The sequence below is a fragment of the Bemisia tabaci genome, chromosome 2 (assembly GCF_918797505.1).
Source record: "Bemisia tabaci chromosome 2, PGI_BMITA_v3".
Classification (NCBI taxonomy): domain Eukaryota; kingdom Metazoa; phylum Arthropoda; class Insecta; order Hemiptera; family Aleyrodidae; genus Bemisia; species Bemisia tabaci.
In genome coordinates, this window is record NC_092794.1 from 56,818,521 (window position 1) to 56,841,927 (window position 23,407).

At 39.4% G+C, this 23,407-nt stretch overlaps 2 protein-coding genes across 2 annotated transcripts in view; both read left to right on the plus strand.

Annotated features, from left to right (window-relative positions):
• The window catches only part of LOC109030013 (transmembrane protease serine 9), a 32,134-nt gene extending 19,197 nt beyond the window's left edge, over positions 1-12,937 (plus strand). Inside the window, exons 7-12 of the mRNA XM_072296429.1 lie at positions 466-627; positions 1,714-1,837; positions 6,030-6,192; positions 7,564-7,787; positions 10,947-11,149; positions 11,907-12,937. Of these exons, the coding sequence (XP_072152530.1) occupies positions 466-627; positions 1,714-1,837; positions 6,030-6,192; positions 7,564-7,787; positions 10,947-11,149; positions 11,907-12,086 (1,056 nt within the window). The 3' untranslated portion in view covers positions 12,087-12,937. The remainder of the gene's footprint in view (positions 1-465; positions 628-1,713; positions 1,838-6,029; positions 6,193-7,563; positions 7,788-10,946; positions 11,150-11,906) is intronic.
• Positions 12,938-14,391: 1,454 nt separating this feature from the next.
• On the plus strand, positions 14,392-17,541 carry LOC109030183 (uncharacterized). Its single transcript, XM_019041014.2, has 2 exons — positions 14,392-14,696; positions 17,105-17,541. The coding sequence occupies exons 1-2, from the start codon at positions 14,676-14,678 to the stop codon at positions 17,411-17,413; spliced, it is 330 nt and encodes a 109-aa protein (XP_018896559.2). The 5' UTR covers positions 14,392-14,675; the 3' UTR covers positions 17,414-17,541.
• Positions 17,542-23,407: the final 5,866 nt, after the last annotated feature.

Sequence of the window (23,407 nt, forward strand, 5' to 3'; positions counted from 1 at the left end):
TTGCAAGTTTTTTGAGGTGCGGATACTGCCGAAAAACTTTTACCACGATGAAGCAGCGAAGCAGCTTATTAATTGTCCACTGAAAAATAAATTTACAGGCTATATAGACATACCGTCCATTCCGGACTCGGAGGCCGAAAGTTCCTGGTACTACGCCCGAAACAATCGGCTTCTGAAACCGGAACGGACGGTGTGTCTATATAGCCCGCAAGTATGGCTTCCACGGCCGGAGTTTATTCCAGTGTTTTTGGCGCATGCGGGAATGAGCTCATTTATAAAATTTTAGTATTTTGAAGGTGCAGCAACTGCATAGCTGCACCTTCCTTGACTGACGGGGTAGACCGGCTAATGACTTTGAGTACTTGTGGTTTTACTTTCATCGGCATGCTCATATTCGGGTGGTCTAGCGGTTGTCCATGTGCCGATGGGTTCGACAAAGTGATTTGAGAGGAAACCGTTACTTAGAGCGGGTGGACATACTGTTTGCGACGACGCGTCGGGCTTTCGCTCAGTGTCCACCCTTCGTACATCATGTCGATTTCTATAGGTGATCCGCGTTGTGTCTTCGTTTTTTTCGTACTCGTGGCCGGTGAGTCTCTCACAGGATTGGCCGAGGAACCGCAACTGGTAAGCACCCTGTATAGTTAAAAAATCCCGCGTTGTTGGTTATGCTTTTGGTAAAAAAGTGATAGTGAAGGGGTTATCCCCTAATATTATGGTACTACCCTAATTTGTTGGATGACATGGACATTTTCAATTAATTTTGGTAGTGCTACGAAGTTAGGGTTTTGGGTTGGGAAGCTATTTTATTGGGGTAATAAGTCAGTTATTGGGCTATTGCAACAATTAATTGGGGGTACTCGGTACTACCACAGTTAATAAATTGGACTGCGTTAAGCAGAAAGGAACCAAGACACATCAGCTATTGCAAAATTTTACCGAGCAAATTCATTTCTTAGAAGAGAATGTTTGTGCGGAATACTTTGAAATTTTTAAGGAATTTACCTCGTATTATGCAGAAAATTCAATGAAATTTGCACGAAAATCCGCACAACGATTCTCAAGTAAAAAATTGAATTGCCCAATGAAATTCGACAATAGCTGATGTGGCTTGGGTCTTTTCTGCTTAACGCGGTCCGATTGGGGGCACTACCACAATTAATTGGAAAACTAGCTCAATTAATTGGAAATTTCTAAATTGAAGCGCTTAGCCTCTTAGTCTCTACATTTTTTCCCCCGTGTTAGAATATTTTTTTTTCGTTTCGAGCAACGAGACGATTTGATTGATCGAGTTTGCATGTTTTATCAACCAAGTTTAGTGGCCAACAACAACTTGAGTAGCTGAAAAATTGAGGTCATATTTTTGAACTTCGGATACCCGGACCAAAAACATTGGCGTTCCATGCGAAGCAAAGTTTTTCTCTCCGGGTTGAATCTGATTATATTAAAATCTCCTATGTCCAAAAAATCGAAAAATGAGTTTTCAAATCAATCATGGGTATAGGTGATCAAAGATAGTATCACTTGACGTTTAACGATATTAATTGCGGGGCAAGAGCTGAAGACAATTCCTCAAAATAGAGACTACTGCTAGACTGAGGAAGCTCTCTGCCTAACTCAACGATTGAAGGCGACGCTATCAAACTAAGGTTATTTACTATTTTCACCCCTGAAGTAAGCTCTCGTGATCCAGCTCATCCCTTTAAATTATAGGTTGGATCCTCATACATCGTAAGTGAACAAATATCGAGGGAGGATGCTGATAACCGCTTGGGAGGACTGGAAGATTTCAGAGCGGAACTGGAGATGCTGACTAAAGAGTGGTGTGTCCCATGTCGTAAGTAGACTTTTTTCACCATCTTCCAAAAAAATTGAGAGTACATCATTTACTTCTCTCCGGTGTTTCTAGTACGTCAACATAATTGAATTCAATGGAATTGTAAAAAACCGGCGCTTCGCTTCGCTCCGCGCCGGTTTTTGGGGGGGCTTCGCCCCCCCCAAGCACCCCCCAGGACGCGCGCTTCGCGCGCGTCTTTTCAGAGTCGTCTGCACATCTAGTTTTTCTTCTTTTTAAGTGTCCCGCGCATCCACCGCGGGAAGGAAGTGTATTTCCCGAAGTGGGATTTTTGTGGGCCGCTTGGGCCGCTGTGCCACGAACAGATCTTCCAAAAACTTTCTTCACCTGACCCACTGTGCGACGCGCAGTTTGTCCAAAATCTCCCTTCCCCTGAACCACTGAGCGACGAAAAGCTTGTTCAAAAACTTCTTCCCCCTGACCCACTGTGCGACGAAAATTGTGTCCAAGAGCTTCCTCCCCCTGACCCACTGTGCGATGAAAATTTTGTCCAAAAAAATTCTTCCCCCTGACCCACTGTGCGACGAAAATTTTGTCCAAAAAAATTCTTCCCCCGGACCCACTGTGCGACGATCAGCTTGACCAAAAACTTTCTCCCCCGACCCACTGTGCGGCCCTGCTCCGGCCGGCTCCCCTCATGCCGCGCACCCCTCGCCTAAAACTTTTAAAGCTCGCCATTTTTAAACGGCTCGGCCAATTTAGCTCAAATTCAATACCAAACCAGTCCTAGGGGAGAACTACCACCCGTAAAAATTTCAGCTCAAAATATTCATTTTCGCTCGAGTTATCGAGTGGACAAGATTTGACCTCCCCCCACTTTCGAGCCCCACCCCTCAAAATCTATTGCCTCAAATTTCAATTTTTTTTCCGCAGAATAGTAGTTCTAATGAGTCTCTACTAAATACAAAAAAATTGGTCAAAATATCTTTTAACGTAAGAAAGATATAACTACTCAAAAATCGAAAAATCTTAAAAAGGCGGAAATACATACATACATACATACATACATACATACATACATACATACATACATACATAAAAGCACCAAATAAATGTATTTACCAACCAACCATATATATATACACATGAATTTGAATGGCATATATTTTCGTGATCTACGACCCGTGATCGGTGCTCTTCACAAGGTCTCGGGTCTGGGTCCGACATCATGGGAGAATGCAATAGTGTATTTTCTTCGGAAAATACACTAAAAATGTACAATATTCAATAATTTTTTTAAACAGAAGTTATTTCTTCGAACCTGCTCTCCATGCGCGAACAATAAAGAGGAGGGGGACGGAACTGGGATAATTTATTATTGTTTTATAACCGGACTGCGTTTTGCAGTTTGGAACTATAAATTCTCTTCTGCTCTTCTGGAAAAACACTTATGTGCATAGGGAAACCTATGGCACATACGTTGTTTTTAAACCGGGCTAGAATGTATATTTCTAAATTGCAAAATGTAGTCCAACTTACTGTCTTGTAGCATTTTGTTTTGTTGTAACAATTAGTTCAGCGGGCGCTAGTAAATTCCGCCGAAAATGGGTAAATCCCGCCGATTTTCCATCCACCGAAAGTGTAAATTCCGCCGATAGGTGCCACCGAGCGAGTGTAAATTCCGCCGATGGAGGAAAAGGAAAATGTTTTTGGAACGGCACTCATATTCGGCAAGAGCATCAAGTTAAGATGTTATCTGTTTGAAGGTAGATCTGCGCTCGAAGCCGAGGAGTTGCACTTTGATGATATCAGTAAAACTGATAGCGGATGGTTTGGGACGGAACGCGGAATGTACATGAACTCTGACTTCAGTAGCCGAAAAGATGGAGCCGAGAGTGTCCGTTATGACAAGTGAGAAGGGGAAATTTATTATTGTGCGGGACGGTTTTAAATTTTATAGAAAGGCTGTGTACGTCCGGATTCAAAGTGTCGGGTCTCCAGCCAAGCTTCGGTCAGACGTCAAAAGGCAAAAAGCACACGTAGACAATGCAATTATGAAATTTAAAATTCACCAAGACCGTTTCAAATTTGTTAAAACAGTTTCATACCGTTTCAGCACAGTGAAAAAGTGAAAAACTGTTGGCCTTCTTACGACATGGGTCTCTTTTTTGTTTTATTTTTTGACGTGGGGCTCTCTACACCCTAAATGTTTATTTTCTACGCTCTCCTCTCCGACTTCAACTCATAGACATAGAGGTAAGCAAATTTGCACTACTTACAAATCCTGTTAGACCGGCGGAATTTACATTTTGGGTGGACGTCATATCGGCGGAATTCACAAATCGGGGGAATGATAAATCGGCGGAATTTACACTCCAGAAAAATAAAATCGGCGGAATTTACAACCTCCCAGTTCAGCCCCGATAACTACATGGTGTTGCTGCCAGGACTGGTATAATGTGTTGCTCTTCTAGCGCATCTCATTCCCAAATGAGCCGTCGAAAGCATACAGTTATGTAGCAGACAGGACTCCCTTACGTCAAAAAAGCTGAAAATTGTCACTGAAATTATCATGGTAATAAGGACTAGATAAGAGGATGGTGCCTGGGATCCATTAGAATTTTAACAATATAAGAGCAACGGTTCATTTTTCTCCTTGATTACTCAGAAGGTAGGCGATCCATTTTTATTTTTACTTGTGAGAGGGCTGGGTTGCTCCCAGTTCAAGTATTGATGATTTTCTCGCTCAATTTTACTACAGAGCGAGCGCATACGAGCGCTCCTAAACCGGTGTCGACATATTATCAAGCCTCTTACTCCAAAGAAAGGGAATTTCAGTTTTAATTAACATCAGTCACTCCAGTTTTCGTTTCTCGAAATCCGTTTTTGAAAAGGGCGGATGAATAATTAACTAGGTAGCTCTCAGGGTAGGTATCGTGAACTTATACTAGTCGCTTTATTGCGCCGGTGGCTCGATTTACACGCAACAGGATCTCTCCGACGACGCAAAGTGGATCGAGTCAATCAGAGAAGCCGGTCATGAAATTTTTGACTAAAACTGCAAATTTTGATATTTATTTCGTCACATTTTAAATTTCAAGGAGTGAACTTAGAAGCATTGGCGGATCAAGCAAATTGGCAACATTGCCTTTTCTCTATTTAAAGCTATGAAAATGTATCGATTCTTGGAGGGGCCAAGTGCTCCGACAAGAGTCGATTATTTACCATAGGTTTAAATGGCGGAAATCCAGTGTTGCCATATTGCTGGATCCGCCTCTGCTTAGAAGAAAATTTCACGAGGAGACCAATGGAGTCACTCTTGGATCCTCAAAGTTTTGTATTAACGGAGTTATAAGCGTTTAAAGTTTCCAAATTTTGTCCGACCTCTCCTATTGACTCGATCTACTGTGCGACGTCACAGCACCCAAGCTTAACAACTGCCTTCCCCGAAATCAGAAAAAAATCCACTGTCATTCACACTCATGCATTTGCTCGCGAGGAAGCGACTTCAAGAATGAATTTTACGGACTTATATGAGCTGAAGCTTAGATTTTACGAGAGGAAGTAGGTAGTGTCACTTACGACGGAGTGCTGACGTAACGTCAACGTCTTTTTATTTATAGGTCACGGGGTTTTAAAAAGTACATACATACATTCCAGTCGCTTTTACAGCGGTGAATGGTATCTTGTAATTTCATCTTGAATGCCACTTATCCACGATTTTGGTTTTAAAAAGTTCCTGATTGATATTAAAAAAGATATTCCATAACCGATCAGAAGTTGTTTGATTAGAATTTGATGATTTGATAAGAATTTGATTAAACTTTAGTAACAATTTGATTAAAAATAGCGTCAAACTATCTATCTCTTTGGTTGCCTATAGCCTAATCTTACTTTGGTGAACCGAAGGTTTAGCTCAACTGATGTACTAATCAGTATAAATGTTATGCTCAGTATAAATATAAAATAATAAATGCAGCAGTAAATGATTATAACTCCGTTTCTACAAAACTTTGAGGTTCTATAAGCGATTCTATTGATAGCTCGTCAAATTGTCCTCTTGTAGCACCCCTTGAAATGTATAATGAGTCGAAATAAACACCAAAAATTGCAGTTTCAGTCAGAAATTTTATGTACGACCGCTCTGATTGACTCGATCCACTGTGCGGCAATGCAAAAAATTGTTAGTTTGGTAGAATATTGAATTGAATTGGAAACATTTTTGACTGTGCAGGATGCGGGATGCCAAACCGGAACAAGACCCGAATTGTTGGAGGGGTGGAGACGGTGGCTCACGAGTTCCCGTGGATGGCCGAGCTCCAAATCCGCGGACGCTTCTTCTGCGGTGGCGCCCTCATCAACGACCGATACATCCTCACTGCCGGACACTGCCTCAGGTGAGTTCATCATCGCCAGCAGAGACAATCAGTACACTGAAAAAAAAAAAACTCCGGCCGTGGGAGCCGCAATCACGGGCTATATAGACATACCGTCCATTCTGGGCTCAAATGCCGAGAATTCCGGGTGCTGGAGCTGTAGCTTCGATTGCTCCGGGTTCAGAGGCCGAAGCTACGGCTACAGCAGCCGGAATTCTCGGCCTTTGAGCCCGGAACGGACGGTATGTCTATATAGCCTGTAATTGCGGCTCCCACGGCCGGAGTTTTTTTTTCAGTGTACTGCCATGTACTGCCGTGATAGCGAAGAGAGACTCAGTGAGTGTCAAATTTTCGAAAAGAGTTTCCTTCAGAACTCGTCTAATATCTTTCAGATTTTATCACTAAAACAGCAAAACTCATCTTAACTGATTGAAAACGAGACATGTGAGAAAGTCGTAAGGACGCAAAAAATGAAGTAGTTTCAGGCAAAACAGCAATAAGTGGCATTATTCCTCCAGAGAGCCAATGAAAACAGTGCTTTCAAGTAAAGTGCCGCCGTTTCTGCCGATTTCTGACCTGAAAATGTGTTTGTTATGTGCCCATAACGCAACCATGAAAGTATGCAGAAGATAGCACTCACGACTGTCTTGCCTAACAATAGCCTAGCATGAGAATGAAAAATACCCTCAATGTGTAATTTAAATAATTTCGGTTGATTTTGAAGCATCCAAACATAAAAGTTACAAACATTTAAATGAGCGAACCCCAATAAGGCAAACTTTCGAGAGTCGTCTCTGCCAAGGCGCCTTCACTTGATTATGTATGCAACACGGCTATCCCTCAAACACGAATAGTTGCATTTAAGGCGTTTTTATCTCTTTTCTTTTTATCTTATTGTTCTGAGCACAGTTTGTTGTTTCGTTATTGTGGACGTATAGTGCATTTTATACAATGTAGTCAACAATTTTCGGGTACACCAATAACACGTGCCTGAATTGTTAAGTTTTCTTCCCACAGACAAGAAGTTGATCAATCTTATAGTTGACCGATCTTGACTCATTCTTGCAAAAAGCAGCTCTCTCCGTGCCTGTCTTGGACGGAAATCTGAATTAGTATTGAGTATAAAGTGAGAAATCTATTGTCGGTTGTTCCCACAGAAATCCTTGGGCATTGTTGCCGATTCTTGACCGTCATCTTTCGCGGAACTTGTTCTAGACTTTGTTGTTTCAAGGAGAAATGTTTTTTTAATTTTTCACGTATAAAATGAAGTATGACAGGAAGTTAACAACGCCGTAAAAAAGAATACGTATTTCTGCGAAGTTTCGTATTGTCGTCGATTTGAAGTTAAGGAAAACAAGTTAGGGTTTTCAACCATTGACCTATTTTTTATAGGGGCGACTTTAATCTTCAAGAGTTGACGGTTGTCCTGGGAGAGCATGACCGAAATGATCCGAAAGACTCAAAGGTGCTCGTCAAGAGTGTGTCGGAAGTCATAATCCATCCAAAGTATGACCCAACAACTCCAAAAATGCACGACAATGATCTTGCACTCCTAAAACTCTCCAGCCCTGTCATGCTCAATAGCAACATCAAGCCTGTATGCTTGCCACCACAAGGTATGCATGTTTTAATTGTTTCACTCCTGCTCAAATTCCACACAGAAGAAATTATCTCATTATATTCATTATTTTCATTTTTCTCATTATTTCATTTTATGAAATATACTTTTTACTTTCTCGCTCCCATAGGGTAGAGAGGAAGTATTGTCATCCTCCAAAAAAAAAAAAAAAAAAAAAAGTTGAAATTTCATCATTTCTAGACGTTTTAAGGTCCCAGGAGTAAAAATAACCATACTTGAAAAAATGTGTGTCCGTCCGTGTGGCGTCCCCCAAATCTGTCTACAGCGATATCTCAGAATCTATCTGTTCGATTTCATTCAAAATTGGCACAGGACACCATATCTATGGTCTCCTTATGCACGTCCAACGATTTTGAGGTACGCTAAAATTTGGGGGGGCTACGCTCAATTGTCCATTTTTAGCAAAATCACACGGAAAGCTCATTTTGAAAGACTGTAAATTTTGAAAAATGTCTTTAATTCTTTAACAATGGGCATCAAGCACATCACCTGGGTCATTAATTTAAGTTCCAAAAAGATCTTTGGACTAAACTCAAAATTCAAGAGATACGAGGCCCAAAAGTAGGGCACTTTGCTCCGCGAAACAGCTCATTTTCAAGGACTGAAAATTTGAAAAAAAATAAAAAAAAATGCCTTCAATTCTTCGAAAGTTGGCATAAGAGCACCACCTGGTTCATTAATTTAAGTTCCTACGAGGTCTTTGGACTAAACTAAAAATTGAAGGGTTACGCGTCATATAGCGAGGAGAGCACTTCGGTCACACGGAGAGCTCATGGACTGTAGATTTTGAAAAACTGCCTTTAATTCTTTGAAAGTTGGCTCAAAAGCACCATCTGAGTCATTAATTTAAGTTCCTAAAGGATTCATGGACTAATCTCATAATTGCAGAGGGGCCGATAGGAAACGCTCAATTCTCTGATAAATGAGTCGGAGCGCTTCTAGATAATAGCAGCAAACGCTTTGAGTCAGGTGAAACCTAGGAATTCAAATGCATTATATAATGCATCATATACTATTTCCAAAATTACTCCGTAGGTAATCACAAAGCAAAATTAGACAACTAATTAGATACATACTCACATTACAAAGGTACTATGAATCATCAAGCTAACGCCAAGAACTGACACTTAGATCTTTATTAAAAACTAATATGTTTGTTGTTTTTTTTTGGGGGGGGGGGATATTTTGAGTATGATAAAGTTGATATGAAATTGTTATAAACTTCAAGGCATATAGTTTATGTTATCGTCAAATTATAAGAGGAAGAGAAGAGGTAGAGGAATAACAAAAAAAGAGAAAGAGAACGAAAATAGTGAGAAGAATAAAAGAGGAAGAGGAAAATAAGAAGAGAGCGTGAAAAAGATGGAGAAAGGAGGAAGGGAATACATAAAGAATGAAGAGGAAGAAAATGAAGAATAGAGAAAGAAGAAATGAGAAAATAAAATGAATTATTCAAAGGGGGCAAAATTACATAAACGCTACTTTACCACAGTGGTCTTGAAGAATGAAAAAAATGCAATAAAAATGTACCCGAAAAACGGTTTGCAGGGATGAGTCTATGGTATTGGTATGTGTGGACTTGAACTCGCGAAAAATCAAAATCTTGGTTGATCCTAATTTTGAGATATCGCAATTTTAAATTTTCAAAGTGAATGCAAATTTTCTACTGATTTCAAGTAGTTTTTTTATTGGCCCATTTGATCGGTATATTGATCGGTTCACGTTTTTACTTTTCGATTCGTGTCGACCAAATACATACCCTCTCGTTACATGCAGACTACCTACCTGTCACTCTCTTTTCTCTAATTGAACGATCCGCCTTCTGCTGCGTCTGCCGCAATTGTTGTTACGAATATGTTGTGCGTGCCGATTTCAGCGCATTACATATACGACTCTCTGAAGGCGTTTTATGTGCACAAGTAGTGCAATCTGTCGGAGAACGAACGAAATAGGGATTGAGCGATTCATTCAATCCCACCTCTGTAGCTCTCCAACAGGGTGCTCTACTTTCACACATTAAACGCCTTTAAAGAGTCGTATATGTAATGATCTAAAATTAGCACGCACAACATAATCGCAACAACAATTGCTGCGGACGCAGCAGAAGGCAAATTGTTCAGTTAAAAAAAGAGTATGATATAGGTAGTCTGCATGTAACGAGAGGATATGTATTCGTCGGACATGAATGGAATGAAAAATAAAAACTTGAACCGATCATCATATACCGATTCAATGGACAATTTGCCATGAAAACAAATTGCGATACCTTGAAATTAGGGTCAACCCAGATTTTGATTTTTCACGAGTGTAAGTCCACACGTACCATAGACTCACCCCTTGCAACCCGTTTTTGGTTACATTTTTGTCGAATTTCCTTTTGCTTCGAAACCACCGTTTTTAGTTCGCCTTCAATTTCGATGTAGGCAACACGAGTGCCCACGTGGTCGAATAGTGGTATCATCGTAAAATGGCTCGTTCGCCTGAGACTCACACAATTAAGATCTTTTAATCAAACGGGTGGATCGAGATAGCATCAGATCGACAAGAATCGACGGAAATAGATAAACGTGAACTGATCGATTTGATTCCATCGATAAATACCGAATAAGAATAATTAATAGTAAATAAAAAGTAAGAAATAATAATAATTTTTCTTTTTCAGTCGAATGTCGATCGGGATCAATACCCGTTTATTGCCCTGGTAAATTCTAAAAGATTACCCAATAAATGAAGTGAGCAAGTATTACAATACAATAATAATTTACATGGCGAAGCATCTAGACCCATGACTTCAGTCACGGGTTTTTCGCTGGTATGAGCATAAAAACCAAGAAATTGGCAGGTTTGTGCCAAAGATACCAGTTTTTTGGCGCACCATTTTGGTTTTTTCCTCACGCACACTATTTACTCATTATCAAAACCTGCCCTGGAAATATATAAGAAAAAAATTATACCATATTTACTAGCTCTCGCTTGATTTCATCCATAGATTAAAGTGTAAATACAAAAACGCATGAGCCCTAGCGTCCTACGTGATCAACGAAAACCAGGGCTCATGATTTTTTGACTTACGCCCGTCGAACAGAAAGTTCAGTTGTGTGCACGGATAAATTGTTTTGATTTATGACATTTTCAGGGATCTCGTTCAACGGTAAAAGGGGTACAGTGGCCGGATGGGGGAAAACCAGCGAGACAGGAAGCACCTCGCCGACCCTGCGCAAGGTTCAGGTCCCTGTGCTCAGCAACGAGGGATGCGCAAAACTACCCGGTTTCGACAAGAGCCTCACAAAAAATATGATGTGCGCCGGATTGATCAACGGTGGAAAAGACTCATGTCAGGTAAAATAAGCCATTTCAAATTACTTATTTTGCATCTTATAAATCTTTGATTTTACGAAAAAAAGCAAACCGACAATGGAGGCGATTGTTGTAAAATGCCTCCATTTTGACAACCCCCCCCCCCCCCCCCAACGTGGCATCACAATTTCCAAAATTTCAAAATTTTCAAAATGTTTTATTCTACTTAGTGATCCCCGTCATTCTGCAGATTTTAACCCCTTCTATTATATCTAGGGGTGGAGCGGAGGAACCGAGTTGTCATTTCAAATACATTTCAAAATGGAAACTTTGGCACCCGACCAGAGTTCAAATTAGTAGAATAGGTAGGTATTTTTAATTCGAGGCAACGCAATGTCTGGAAGGGTCATTTCACAAAAACCTCTGTTGTCCTCCTCGTCAATATGACAGGATGAACCCTACTAGTCCTGACGTCACCATTGGTACTCTCTGACATACCGAACTGATCCAAACTATAGCAATATGGCATAACATCTCAATGCTGCTAATGAGCTGAAATCGGTTCATCGATGACCAAAATTTAAAATCACGTATCTTTGTCTCTGACGTCGCAGACTCTCTGTATTAAATACATACACTTTTTTTCCAGTATGTTCTGTATACATTCAAAATCACAAAATTAGCTTGTAGCTCTTCGGAAAAATATGATAAGAGCAAAAACGTTGTAACACCGTGATAGAGATAGGTGCTTTCGCACTCCGGCCATTAATTATCATTGATTCTGTAATTTTATTTTCAGGGTGACAGTGGGAGTGCTCTGTTAGCGGAAAGCAAGACGCAACAAAGGGCGGTTGTGGCGGGCATAGTTTCCTGGGGCGTAGGCTGCGCCAGAGCGAAAAAGCCGGGTGTCTATACGCGCGTGAACCGGTACCTCAAATGGATCGCTGGCCATACCCAGGATGCTTGTTATTGTCTTTGAATGAAGCTTGTCTCCAACAATAAGCTTGCTCAATCAACCTGAAGTCCCCCCCCCCCTCTGAAATGAGATATCTTTCGAATGAAATTATCAAAAATCTGCTGTGATCATTAGTTTTTACCCATACACTTTTAACACTTACTTTTGTAAATTTTTACACCTCAAACGTTCCCTCATTAAAGTGTCGGTCTCGCTCAAAAATTCGTGAGGTGGTGATACTTCTTCGATGCCCCTCCTCTCGAAATGGACCCCCCTATAACTAATGAATGGTCCTCCTTTATGTGAGATTTTCAAGTTTTGGGGGCCCCTACAGGAGTTTTGCTGGGGCCCCCTGAGCCATCCGTCAGAATTTCTGGGGTGCTGAAACACCCTCGCACCCCTGGCCAGATCGCCCTACCTTATTTTACAGCAGCCTTTTGGACCTTGTGGACCATACTAAGAAGCTTTTTCCAAGCTCCCTACGATCAACCCCTCCTTTTACGCAGATCATTTAATATCTAACATATTTCGAGGTGCCTGAAATACCATGGTTGGCCCTTTTGTGCATGAGTTTTCACCTGAAATCAATGATTTTCACCTACGAATCAGTTACGCTATTTCAAAATGTTGCGTATAAATCACGTTCCATTTATTGAGCTCTGTTGTTATTTTTTTTTACATATTCTATTTTTGTAAAAATAACCGATGAGTATATTTCTTACTCTTGTAAATAAACTAATTTATTTTCTCACTCGTGTTAAGAGTTTTCCTTGTGTATTCTTTAGTTTTTTGTAGGGGCAAATTATTTTAATTTCTTACAAGCATTCATTTGAAGGCTTCTACGGATAACATAGGTACAAGTAAGATTTTTTAACAAATTTCAGATAGCACTCATACCAAAAGGTGAAACTTTTGATTTGAAAAATTCCTTTCAGTAGCGTAGGTAGGTACGCAAGGTAAAAGAAAATTACCCAAGAGTTCTCTTTTTATCTCAATTTTTCAATTAAAATGTAATTTCTATCTCGAGCTGTTAACGGAATTCCCAAGTTAAGTTCTCAAAATTACAGATATGCCACTTAACTTCAACACACACACATGCACAGGTAAATTTTAAACCCCAATGATACCACATTATTACAAACTTATACGGTTTAACGTCTCTCGATGTTTTGTTGTTAATTGTCTCTTTCCTTAATTTCTTTTAAAAAATGTCATTTTTCCAATTTTATGCTGCATGCCTCCTCAAACATTCCGCAGTCAGAGTAGTCACGACATGGATCGTTTATAGTGTACCAGATTATTTATTACATTGCGTTTTTGACTGATCATTAATACTGAATAAAACAAAAGATGTAATGTAATTTAATCTTACCTTTTTAAGCATATTCATACCTAAGGAGGTAGATCAAATAGCATCACCGACAGATTTTAGGTACGCACCACCCCTGTGCCCAGCTGCGGAGTGACGTGCTTCGCGATTTATCGCTTGAGCTGCCATTTAAACCTATAGAAAAGAATCGATAAACAAGGTGTTCGCAATTAGCACCTTAATAATCGATTCTTTACAATGGCTTCAAATGGGGAAATATCGATAATCGATCATCCACGCTTCGCCACTGGTACCCGCAATGCAGAATTAGTATATAATTAGTATAGTAGTAGCACAATTAGTATGCAGTATATCAGTATATAATTAGTATATTAGTATACATTAGTATACAGAAGTAGTATTCTATTAGTATAGAAGTATACAGTCACTAATCCGAGCAAGGCTGGCTCCGAAAATCTAATACCCTAAAATCTAAATGATGCCATCTGATTCATTCTGTTAGGCAAGAGCAATAAACCGTGTTTTTTGTGTAGTAGTAATACCTGAAGTTTGAGTATTTGCCGACCACGGTCCATCTCCTTCCAAGTATTTCGAACTAAAAAATAAACTGTTATCCCGCGGATGTAGGAGGAATAAACATTTCATAGATTTTTCACTTACCACGCTAAAACAATCTAAAAAGCCGCATTCCCAGTGACCGAAAGATAGTATTACAATATGACTGCATATAAGTCTGAGCAGTGAACTCTTACCGCCTTTATAAATGTCAATGAGGAATTTTTAGATTGTTAAAAATCGAATTACTGCATTTTCTAAGTTCCTCACAGCCGGGTAAAAACGTTCTCCTTCGATACGACACTATCGCAACACTTCAAAGTTATAGTAAGTTTTATTTTTCAAAAGTGCAGATGAACTGCAATCCCTCTACGTCAGAAGGGCATCGCACGACTTGAGTTGCACAATATTGTGTACGTTTATTTCCCCCTTAGATTTGTTTGATTAATCCCATTGCCCAGTTTTGCTCAGATAGTGGGTGTGGAACCCGAAAGGTACTTCATTGACATGTAAGAGATCATCTTCTAAATAAAATGTAGTGACGACATCCTATACTAATCATCTCTAATTTTACTGAATTTGCAATGAGCGCCGGAATCTAAACACTGAAACGGTAATATATAAACAGACGTGCCAAACTCTCAACCTCATTAAAGCTCCAGTGTGCTCCCGAGGATAATAGATAGTTTTTGCAGCTTCGTGTCTTAGCCTATCAACAATCTCTCAAAATGTATTCCTTCAAAGTTTTGGTAAGTTCTTACCGTATACCGTATTATTTAGAGTCCCCTTACTATCCCTTTAATGCAACTTAATTTCATTTAAACGGCATTTTAGTACGCACAATATATTTTTTCTTGTGGAAATGCAAGCGTGAAAAATTTTCATAGCGACGGTGAAACTATCAGACCACGCATCTCGGTATACAAAGACTTCCTGTCATACTTTATTTTTGAAATAGAAAACTCCTAAACGGTAATTCTTGAAAACTTCCTTGATTATTCTTCTCTGTGCGAGGAAAACTCTGCGAAAATTTGAAGGAATGATATTGATTTGTTTTCCTTGAAAAATTAAATAAAATAGGAGTGGAGATTTTTAAACACCCCAAACGAGGTAGGTGGTCTGGTGGTTCCACCATCAATTTTCCTCTCATTTCATTGAAATGATATTGAAAATGTTATTCCGTGTGCAAGGGTGTTTGTGCGTCCCACGGTAGGGCTAAAAATGTTTTAAAAAAAGCTCTAAATCTAATTTTATTACGAAGGAGAAGACGATTAAGGATACGCTGAGAAAAAAGAGTCGACTTTTCCTTGCAATTTTTACCATGGATTCCAGGTCTTGTTTTCTTCCCCTAAGAGTAGTTACAATTAGACCGCGTTAAGTAGAATAAAACTAAGCCACATCAGGTATCGCGAAATTTAATTGAGCAATTTAATATTTTACATGAAAACGGTTGTTGCGGATTTTTGTGCAAATTTCGGTGAATTTTCTGCACAGCACGAAGCAAATTCCTTAATTTTTTCGAGGGAATCCGCATCAAAGTTCTCTTGTAAAAAATAAAATTGAGCAGATAAATTTATTGATTTAGTGAACTGATGCGGCTTGGTTCCTTTCTACTGTACGCGGTCCACTTTCTTTTATATGGTTGCAATTATTTTAGTGCGAGTAATAAAATCCGTCCCGATTAAAATTGTTACCTGGACTGAAATATTTGTCATCATAAAACTAAGAGTGTCATTACGACCAAAGAAGTCGGTATAGTATCAAGAATCCACGATGAACAATTGCCCCTCAATGTTTCTTCGATTGGGAAAAAATTTTAGGGCTGAAAGTTAAAAATTTAAATAAAAAGTCAATCAGTGCCGAATATAAAGATTTTGCACAAGAAAAAGGGTTCAATCCTCGCTGAGTATTAACATGAACCATACAATTGATTGTAATTTCAAGCTTCGACTATTTTCTCTCTTTTTTTTAAATCACCAAATCGACGTTGAAACTACCAGACCACGTATCTCGTTTCCGGTGTTTAATAATCTCCGCTCCCATTTTATTTTTTCGAACAAATCAATATCATTCCTTGAAGTTTTGACAGAGTTTTCATCGCGCAAAGAGGAAAACTCATGGAGGTCTTAGAGAATTGACGTTGCGTGGTTTTTCCTTTGTCAAGCTAAGTATGACAGGAAGTATGCAACCTCTCAAACCGAGATACGTGGTCCGGTAGTTTCACCATCGAAATGTTCCGCAACTCCTGTATTTCTGAGATGGTTCACGAATCTTCTTGGAATATGAGAATAATGACAAGCAGATGTTCAGACATTTTCAAATATTTCATGGTGTAATGCAGTTTTATATGAAATTTTGCTAAATTTTCATAACTAGCGGTCCATGCCCCCTGACCGCTTCGAAGTGCAACCCTCTGAAGCGTTTTGCGACGCAATATGCGTTACGCGTTACTCTAATGATTTTAAAATACAGAGTACAATTTTGATATTATTGAGTACATTTGATATTAAAATATTGTAACGCAATTCCAAGACTTAAAAAAAGTATTACATTCTCGACTATACTTCCGTGCTAAGGGAGAACGCCGTATGAACATTCGAGAGTTGCCAAATTTCCCCTGATAAAACATGTATTTTTGACGAAATTAATACATATTTTTCCTTGGAATTTTCGGATATTTTAAATTAAATTGCGAACAAAATAGTCTGAAAAATTAGAAGAAAAATGTTTACAATTTCCTCAAGAAATTCGTATTTTATCAGAGGAAATTTGGCAACGCTTAAAGGCTCATACGGCGTTCTTCCTTAGCACGGCAGTGTACTTCTAGCGGATTTTCGCGCCAGCCATAAGGGTGGTTGCACTAGCTAGACGTGTAAAGGTACCAGCCAGCAGTATCGTTAATTCGACCACACTCATGCTGACTGTGAGAGCACTAGCTGCAGGTATGGTTAAACCAACCGAACTTTTAGCTGACTTAACCATGCCTCTAGCTTGCGCAACTATACTTTAATATCTGGCTCGTAAATAAGCTCGGAGTATAGTCCGTGCCTGCGCTAATGAGAGAGATAGTCTGGCCAATTTTGGGAATTCCATACCATGCTTTTACTTTGTTATATATTTTATTTACTTTATTACGTTGTTACTTCTTCTATTCCAGATCATCTTCGCACTTGCCTCAATGGTCATCCTCGCTCACCTTGCGATTGGAAAACCATCGGTATCATCCAATGCTGGCTCTGACGAATCATCAGTAGAAACAGTTAACGATGAGGAACCATCATTGTCATTTACGGGCCATCATAATGAAACAGCAGAGGGAACAACAGGACGTGGGTGTCCAAGAGATTCAGAAAACTTAACCAAAAAATGTGGTAAACGGGGTGACTACTGCGACGTCAACTGCATAAAATGTTGCAAAGGTCTTCGTTGTTACGCTGATTATCGTAGCCGTAAGATTTGCCACTAAAGTTATAATCTATTCCTTATCCGCGCTTAATACTTATTAGTATCTCAAAATCTCTATACTGACATACATGCAATGTGCACATATAATGGCAATGACATTAATAAAAAAATAATTGGGAGCATTTAAAAGCCATGGTTTTTCCTTTCTCTTCTTCCCTCATTCTCCTTTTACGGCCTTTTTGCAGATGGCTCATGTGTCATCCCTTTTATGTGTGATTTCTATCTATTTAAGGCATTACGACTGTGAAACTCCCAAACTACGCATCATGGTTTGCAACTTAGCAGACTTCGAATCCTGCTGATGACATGCCAAACGGCGATTTCCAGCAGCTATCCAAAAGTGTATACACAATCTATAGTTATCTAGTTATAACTTACCTCTTGTAATTTTACTGTTTTCTATTGTGCTATCTCTCATTCGAATTGCTGTAATTTTATTCTGTATTGAAACCTTTTGGTGGCAAATAAAAAAAATTGGCCTCCGGCCAATTTATGCGCGGCGCTTCGCGCCGCGTACCGGCGCTACGCGCCGGCATTTGGGGGGCTTCGCCCCCCCATCCGCTTAGCGGATTGGTGCGGGGACCGCACGGGACTTTCTCGCTCGAGCCGGCGCTTCGCGCCGGCATAGACACTTTTACTGGAATATTTAGAAAAATACTGCCAATTTTACAAAATCATAAAGTTTGATTGGAATTTTGATCACAGGATAATAGTTATGAAATTTTTATTCAAACCATTGAACTTCATTGTAAATGTCTTCGCGATATGTGGTGAATTCATATATTCGGACTCGACTTGTTGATTTTATGAGGCATCTTCAATTAAATATGTAATTGATTAACTAAGTCTCCTGTCAAATATGGCGATCCGTAAAAATCTTAGCTTTTCTACGATTCATTAGGATCCATTAGATTCATTGACATCATACTTCAGATACGATTTTATATTATAATCTCTCCTTAAGCACGGTCAAAAGCCATCAAATATCTACTTGAATGGGTAGAATGACTATTCGATGTTCAAATAGTCTTAAAACTAAACGGTTTTCGCTTAGCATCTCCCAAATTTTAAATTTGGCGGGCGAATCTACCTGCTGGAAGGTTCACGACACGCCCGCCAGGAGCGCCATCTCCTTACCGCGTATCCCCGTAACTCAAAGCGAAAACAATAGAGAGCGCCATCGACAAACGTCAACCAGAGACAAGTCAACAAACGTCACGTTATAACAATTATAACCTCCTTCATTAACAAGCATTAAATCAGTCATATTTGTGCCGAATTATTACATTATATTTGTGCTTAGTACCTCGTAAAAAGGAACCGCAAAAGATGGAATCTGCCGGGATTCTAAATTCATTAACAACAAACATATTAGTTTTTAATAAAGATCTAAGTGTCAGTTCTTGGCGTTAGCTTGATGATTCATAGTACCTTTGTAATGTGAGTATGTATCTAATTAGTTGTCTAATTTTGCTTTGTGATTACCTACGGAGTAATTTTGGAAATAGTATATGATGCATTATATAATGCATTTGAATTCCTAGGTTTCACCTGACTCAAAGCGTTTGCTGCTATTATCTAGAAGCGCTCCGACTCATTTATCAGAGAATTGAGCGTTTCCTATCGGCCCCTCTGCAATTATGAGATTAGTCCATGAATCCTTTAGGAACTTAAATTAATGACTCAGATGGTGCTTTTGAGCCAACTTTCAAAGAATTAAAGGCAGTTTTTCAAAATCTACAGTCCATGAGCTCTCCGTGTGACCGAAGTGCTCTCCTCGCTATATGACGCGTAACCCTTCAATTTTTAGTTTAGTCCAAAGACCTCGTAGGAACTTAAATTAATGAACCAGGTGGTGCTCTTATGCCAACTTTCGAAGAATTGAAGGCATTTTTTTTTATTTTTTTTCAAATTTTCAGTCCTTGAAAATGAGCTGTTTCGCGGAGCAAAGTGCCCTACTTTTGGGCCTCGTATCTCTTGAATTTTGAGTTTAGTCCAAAGATCTTTTTGGAACTTAAATTAATGACCCAGGTGATGTGCTTGATGCCCATTGTTAAAGAATTAAAGACATTTTTCAAAATTTACAGTCTTTCAAAATGAGCTTTCCGTGTGATTTTGCTAAAAATGGACAATTGAGCGTAGCCCCCCCAAATTTTAGCGTACCTCAAAATCGTTGGACGTGCATAAGGAGACCATAGATATGGTGTCCTGTGCCAATTTTGAATGAAATCGAACAGATAGATTCTGAGATATCGCTGTAGACAGATTTGGGGGACGCCACACGGACGGACACACATTTTTTCAAGTATGGTTATTTTTACTCCTGGGACCTTAAAACGTCTAGAAATGATGAAATTTCAACTTTTTTTTTTTTTTTTTTTTGGAGGATGACAATACTTCCTCTCTACCCTATGGGAGCGAGAAAGTAAAAATAAAAAAACTGGGCGAGAAAATCATGCATGTAGGTAAACCTATAGGTTTTGACTTGATATGCTCAGGGGTTGAAAGGGGAAAAGATTCAACTCTGTACTTTGTAAAAAGTAAAAGTACATCATTTATCCACGGAGAAGTTTCTAGTATGCAATACATTAACAGCGTAAGGCGATTACTAATGATGTAAAAATATAAAAGGGCTTTTAGAATTGAGATGTTGCATGTGTGAGGAATTTGCAATTTGACTATTGATTCATACGTAAAAGTTCGCAAGAAACACCATGGCGCCACTGATTTTCTCTGAAATCAACTCCCAAGCTCAAAAACAGCTCTCAAATTGAGGCCAAAATGGAGGGGATATCCCACGCTATCCTGAGAGTCCAGCTTTACATCAAGGCAAACTCTCCATGCAAAGATAGGGAGGAAATACATTAGCAGGGTTGCCGTGTTTTCAGTTTTAGAGTCTCCAAATAAAGTGGCAGCCCCGTCAATGTATTTGCTCCCCATCTTTGCATGGAGAGTTTGTCTTGATGTAGAGGTGGGCTCTCAGGATAGCGTGGAATATCCCCTTCATCTTGGCCTCAACTTGAGAGTTTTTTCTGAGCTTGGGAGTTGATTTCAGAAAAAACCAGTGGCACCATCGTGTTTCTCGCGAACTTTTACATAAGAATCAACAGTCAAATCGCAAAATCCTCATTCATGCATCATCTCCATTGTTTATATTTTAAAATTCAAAAACATATTTAAGTGGCTAAGATATTTCCACAGTGACAACCTGCCAAGCTCATTTTCCCTCGGAGAACCGCTATCCTGTCAAACCTTGGTCTGCGTGGAGAAGCAGTCAGACCTAGGTTTGTACACACATAATTTTCTATTCAGTCAGCGGGCTGATTGTTGAAATTTATAGACAAAGCGATAGACAAAGAAGACGTAAGGATTATGGAGCGATCCTATTGGTTGAAATGGGTGGTTCCTATGGACACAAGGAGAAAATGATGGAAAATTATAGGTACTCTCGTGAGTTGCCGTTAGTTTGTCTATTATCTACCTCATTTGTCTATTGCAACCACCACATCCACCAATAAGATCCCTCCAAATCTCTTTTATCTTCTTTGTCAACAGCTTTGTCCATCAATTCCAACAATCAACACGCAGACGTAAGTTTAAATACACATATAATTTTCTATTCAGTCAGACCGAATAAAGTTTGACTACATTCATAATTTTCGATCCTCGTCAAACGTAAGTCTAATTACGGGCCCATTTCAGACCTAGGTTTGACCAGCCCTTGGGGCTCTACTACTCCGTGGTGAGAACCCTTTTTTGGTAAAACCTAACTCTTAAAAAAAGAGCCCTGGTCATACCTAGGTTTATAGCCGATTAATGGAGTTTGACCACAATCTATATTATTCAAGTTCTTTCAAATCTTTCTCTAAGAGAAACCTGTCTGCCAACGATGAAGAGAGTGTGCCCGGGAATGCGGGAAATCGGAAATTTTTTGGTACGAACTACACAACTTGTGTAATCACTTGCTACCGTATAAAAGTGCTGTGTATGTTGCCTATCTAGTAATTGAAGGGGCTTCCCTGATTGACATTACTGCACAATCATTGAAACTATTTGCAATGAGAATTGCATATCTCTCTGATACATACCGCACATTATATTGATTGTTTTAAATGGTCTTCAACCAAATGATGCAGAAATATTATATTTTTAAGGTAATTTGAAAAAGTAAATTTGTTGCCTTGCGCTCCTAGGATAGCTCCTAGAGAACTCCTCGGAGAAAACTCAATAAGTATTTAAGTGTGATACTCCCTTTCAATCGGCCAACACTTTCGGATGCCTTGCCAAATGAGGGTCACGCGTATTTATGTAAATACAAGTGCAAAAGAAAAGACAAATCCTTTTTCTGTAACCAGAAACTGCCCCCTCGTCGAGTGTGTGCTCAAGTTTGCCAGGTTGTGCCATTAAATGTGAATATTTAACATGGGTTTACATGGGGAATACTGCTGATTTATCAGCAAAATCTGGCAGCAATGAATGCTTTGGAGAATCGTGCACACCTTGAACTGCACTTCAAAGTGTGCCGCGCACATGAATTTTCAATAAAAATTGTTTGATTGGTTTAATTGGGCTTTAATAACTCGCCAAAGAAACTATCTTAATTAGAACATGAGCCCTGTCATGCATAAATTTTTATAGATATTAGGGCCTAGGTCACAGTTGAGGTAGTTCCTTTTGATTTACAAACATCCAATTGTCATGGGCTCTCGCGTAGATAGCTGTAAGCTTAGGTGTTGTACCCAAAAGTACTTCAGTGACAAGTGCCTTCTCACGGGTCTAAATAAAATGTATGACGTCATGATATACTCATTGAAATTTGTTGTTCAATGGAAATTAAATGAGGGTCTTCAATTTTATCGAGAGAACTCAAACTTAAATACATAAACAGATGGACAAGTGCTTCAAATTCATCAAAGCCCTTATGCGCGTCCGAGAACAATAGCCAGGTGCTTCAGTTTTATAATAGTGTCTCAGCCAATCAACAGTCTCTTAAAATGTGCTCTTTCAAAATATTCGTAAGTTATTGCCTTGTCACTAATTGTTGCCTCATTAAAACCATTTCAATCACCCAAGATTTTAGCAGGAAGTCGGGAATGGGAAAGTCTTATTTTCTTTTAATTTTATTTTTTGTTTTACTCTAATAACTTTAATTTTCAAACGAGGAGTTTTGCCCTCAATATGACATTTTTCAAAAATACGATTTTTGTCGAGTCGGGTTAGAAAAATTGTGTTTGTGAGAGTTTTAAACAGAAAATGATCTGTAGTATCTTAAAAAACGAAGGAAAAACACTAGAAGGGTTGCCTGAATACTTTGTGTAACTCTAATTGTTTTGTTTTTTCTGGCCTTGATTTCTTCACATTACAGTGAGGACTCCCCTATCGGCAAAATGACCCTGGTACAATGTTGGTAGCGCTTCGGGACAACCTTGTCACTAAGCTTGTCACATGCTTGAGGCAAGCTTTAGACAAGTACAAAATGACCTAGGCTGGGGGATTGAACAGCCAAGATTATCCAAAGCTTGGAGGGCCAACATTATGGCATGTATGTTTTATTAAGGTCAGACCATTTTTAAGCAACAACTGCTAAGCTTCTATCATCCATGGCACAAGCTTGCCTGAATGGCGGGCGGACCTTGGAGAAGCAAGCTCGATCCAAGCTTTTTCAATCTCCCTGCCTGGGTCCTTTAATGCTTGTCTAAAGCTTGCTGAAAGCTTGTGGCAAGGTTGCCATGACCTTTCCACGGTGAAGCACTGCCATGACCTTGAGGAAGCAAGCTTGTTTGGAGCTAGCTTTTTAAAACTTCCTCCTTAGGTCATCCTTCAAAGCTTGTCTAAAGCTTGGTTACAGCTTGTAGCAAGATTGCCTCGACCTCCCCACAAGCATGCTCAAGCATGGACATCCGGGAGCGCATTCACTCCAGAGCTTTTCCGACGAGGTTCCGCTGGTGTTTTAGCAGTGAACATACATTATAATCATTTGCAGTATGTACTTAAC

What these genes read in the sequence shown, in the direction of transcription:
- LOC109030183 (XM_019041014.2), top strand. Translation starts at nt 14,676, where the DNA reads ATGTATTCCTTCAAAGTTTTG. An exon ending in TGTATTCCTTCAAAGTTTTG is followed by an intron (nt 14,697 to 17,104) that starts GTAAGTTCTTAC and finishes CTTCTATTCCAG; the next exon opens with ATCATCTTCGCACTTGCCTC.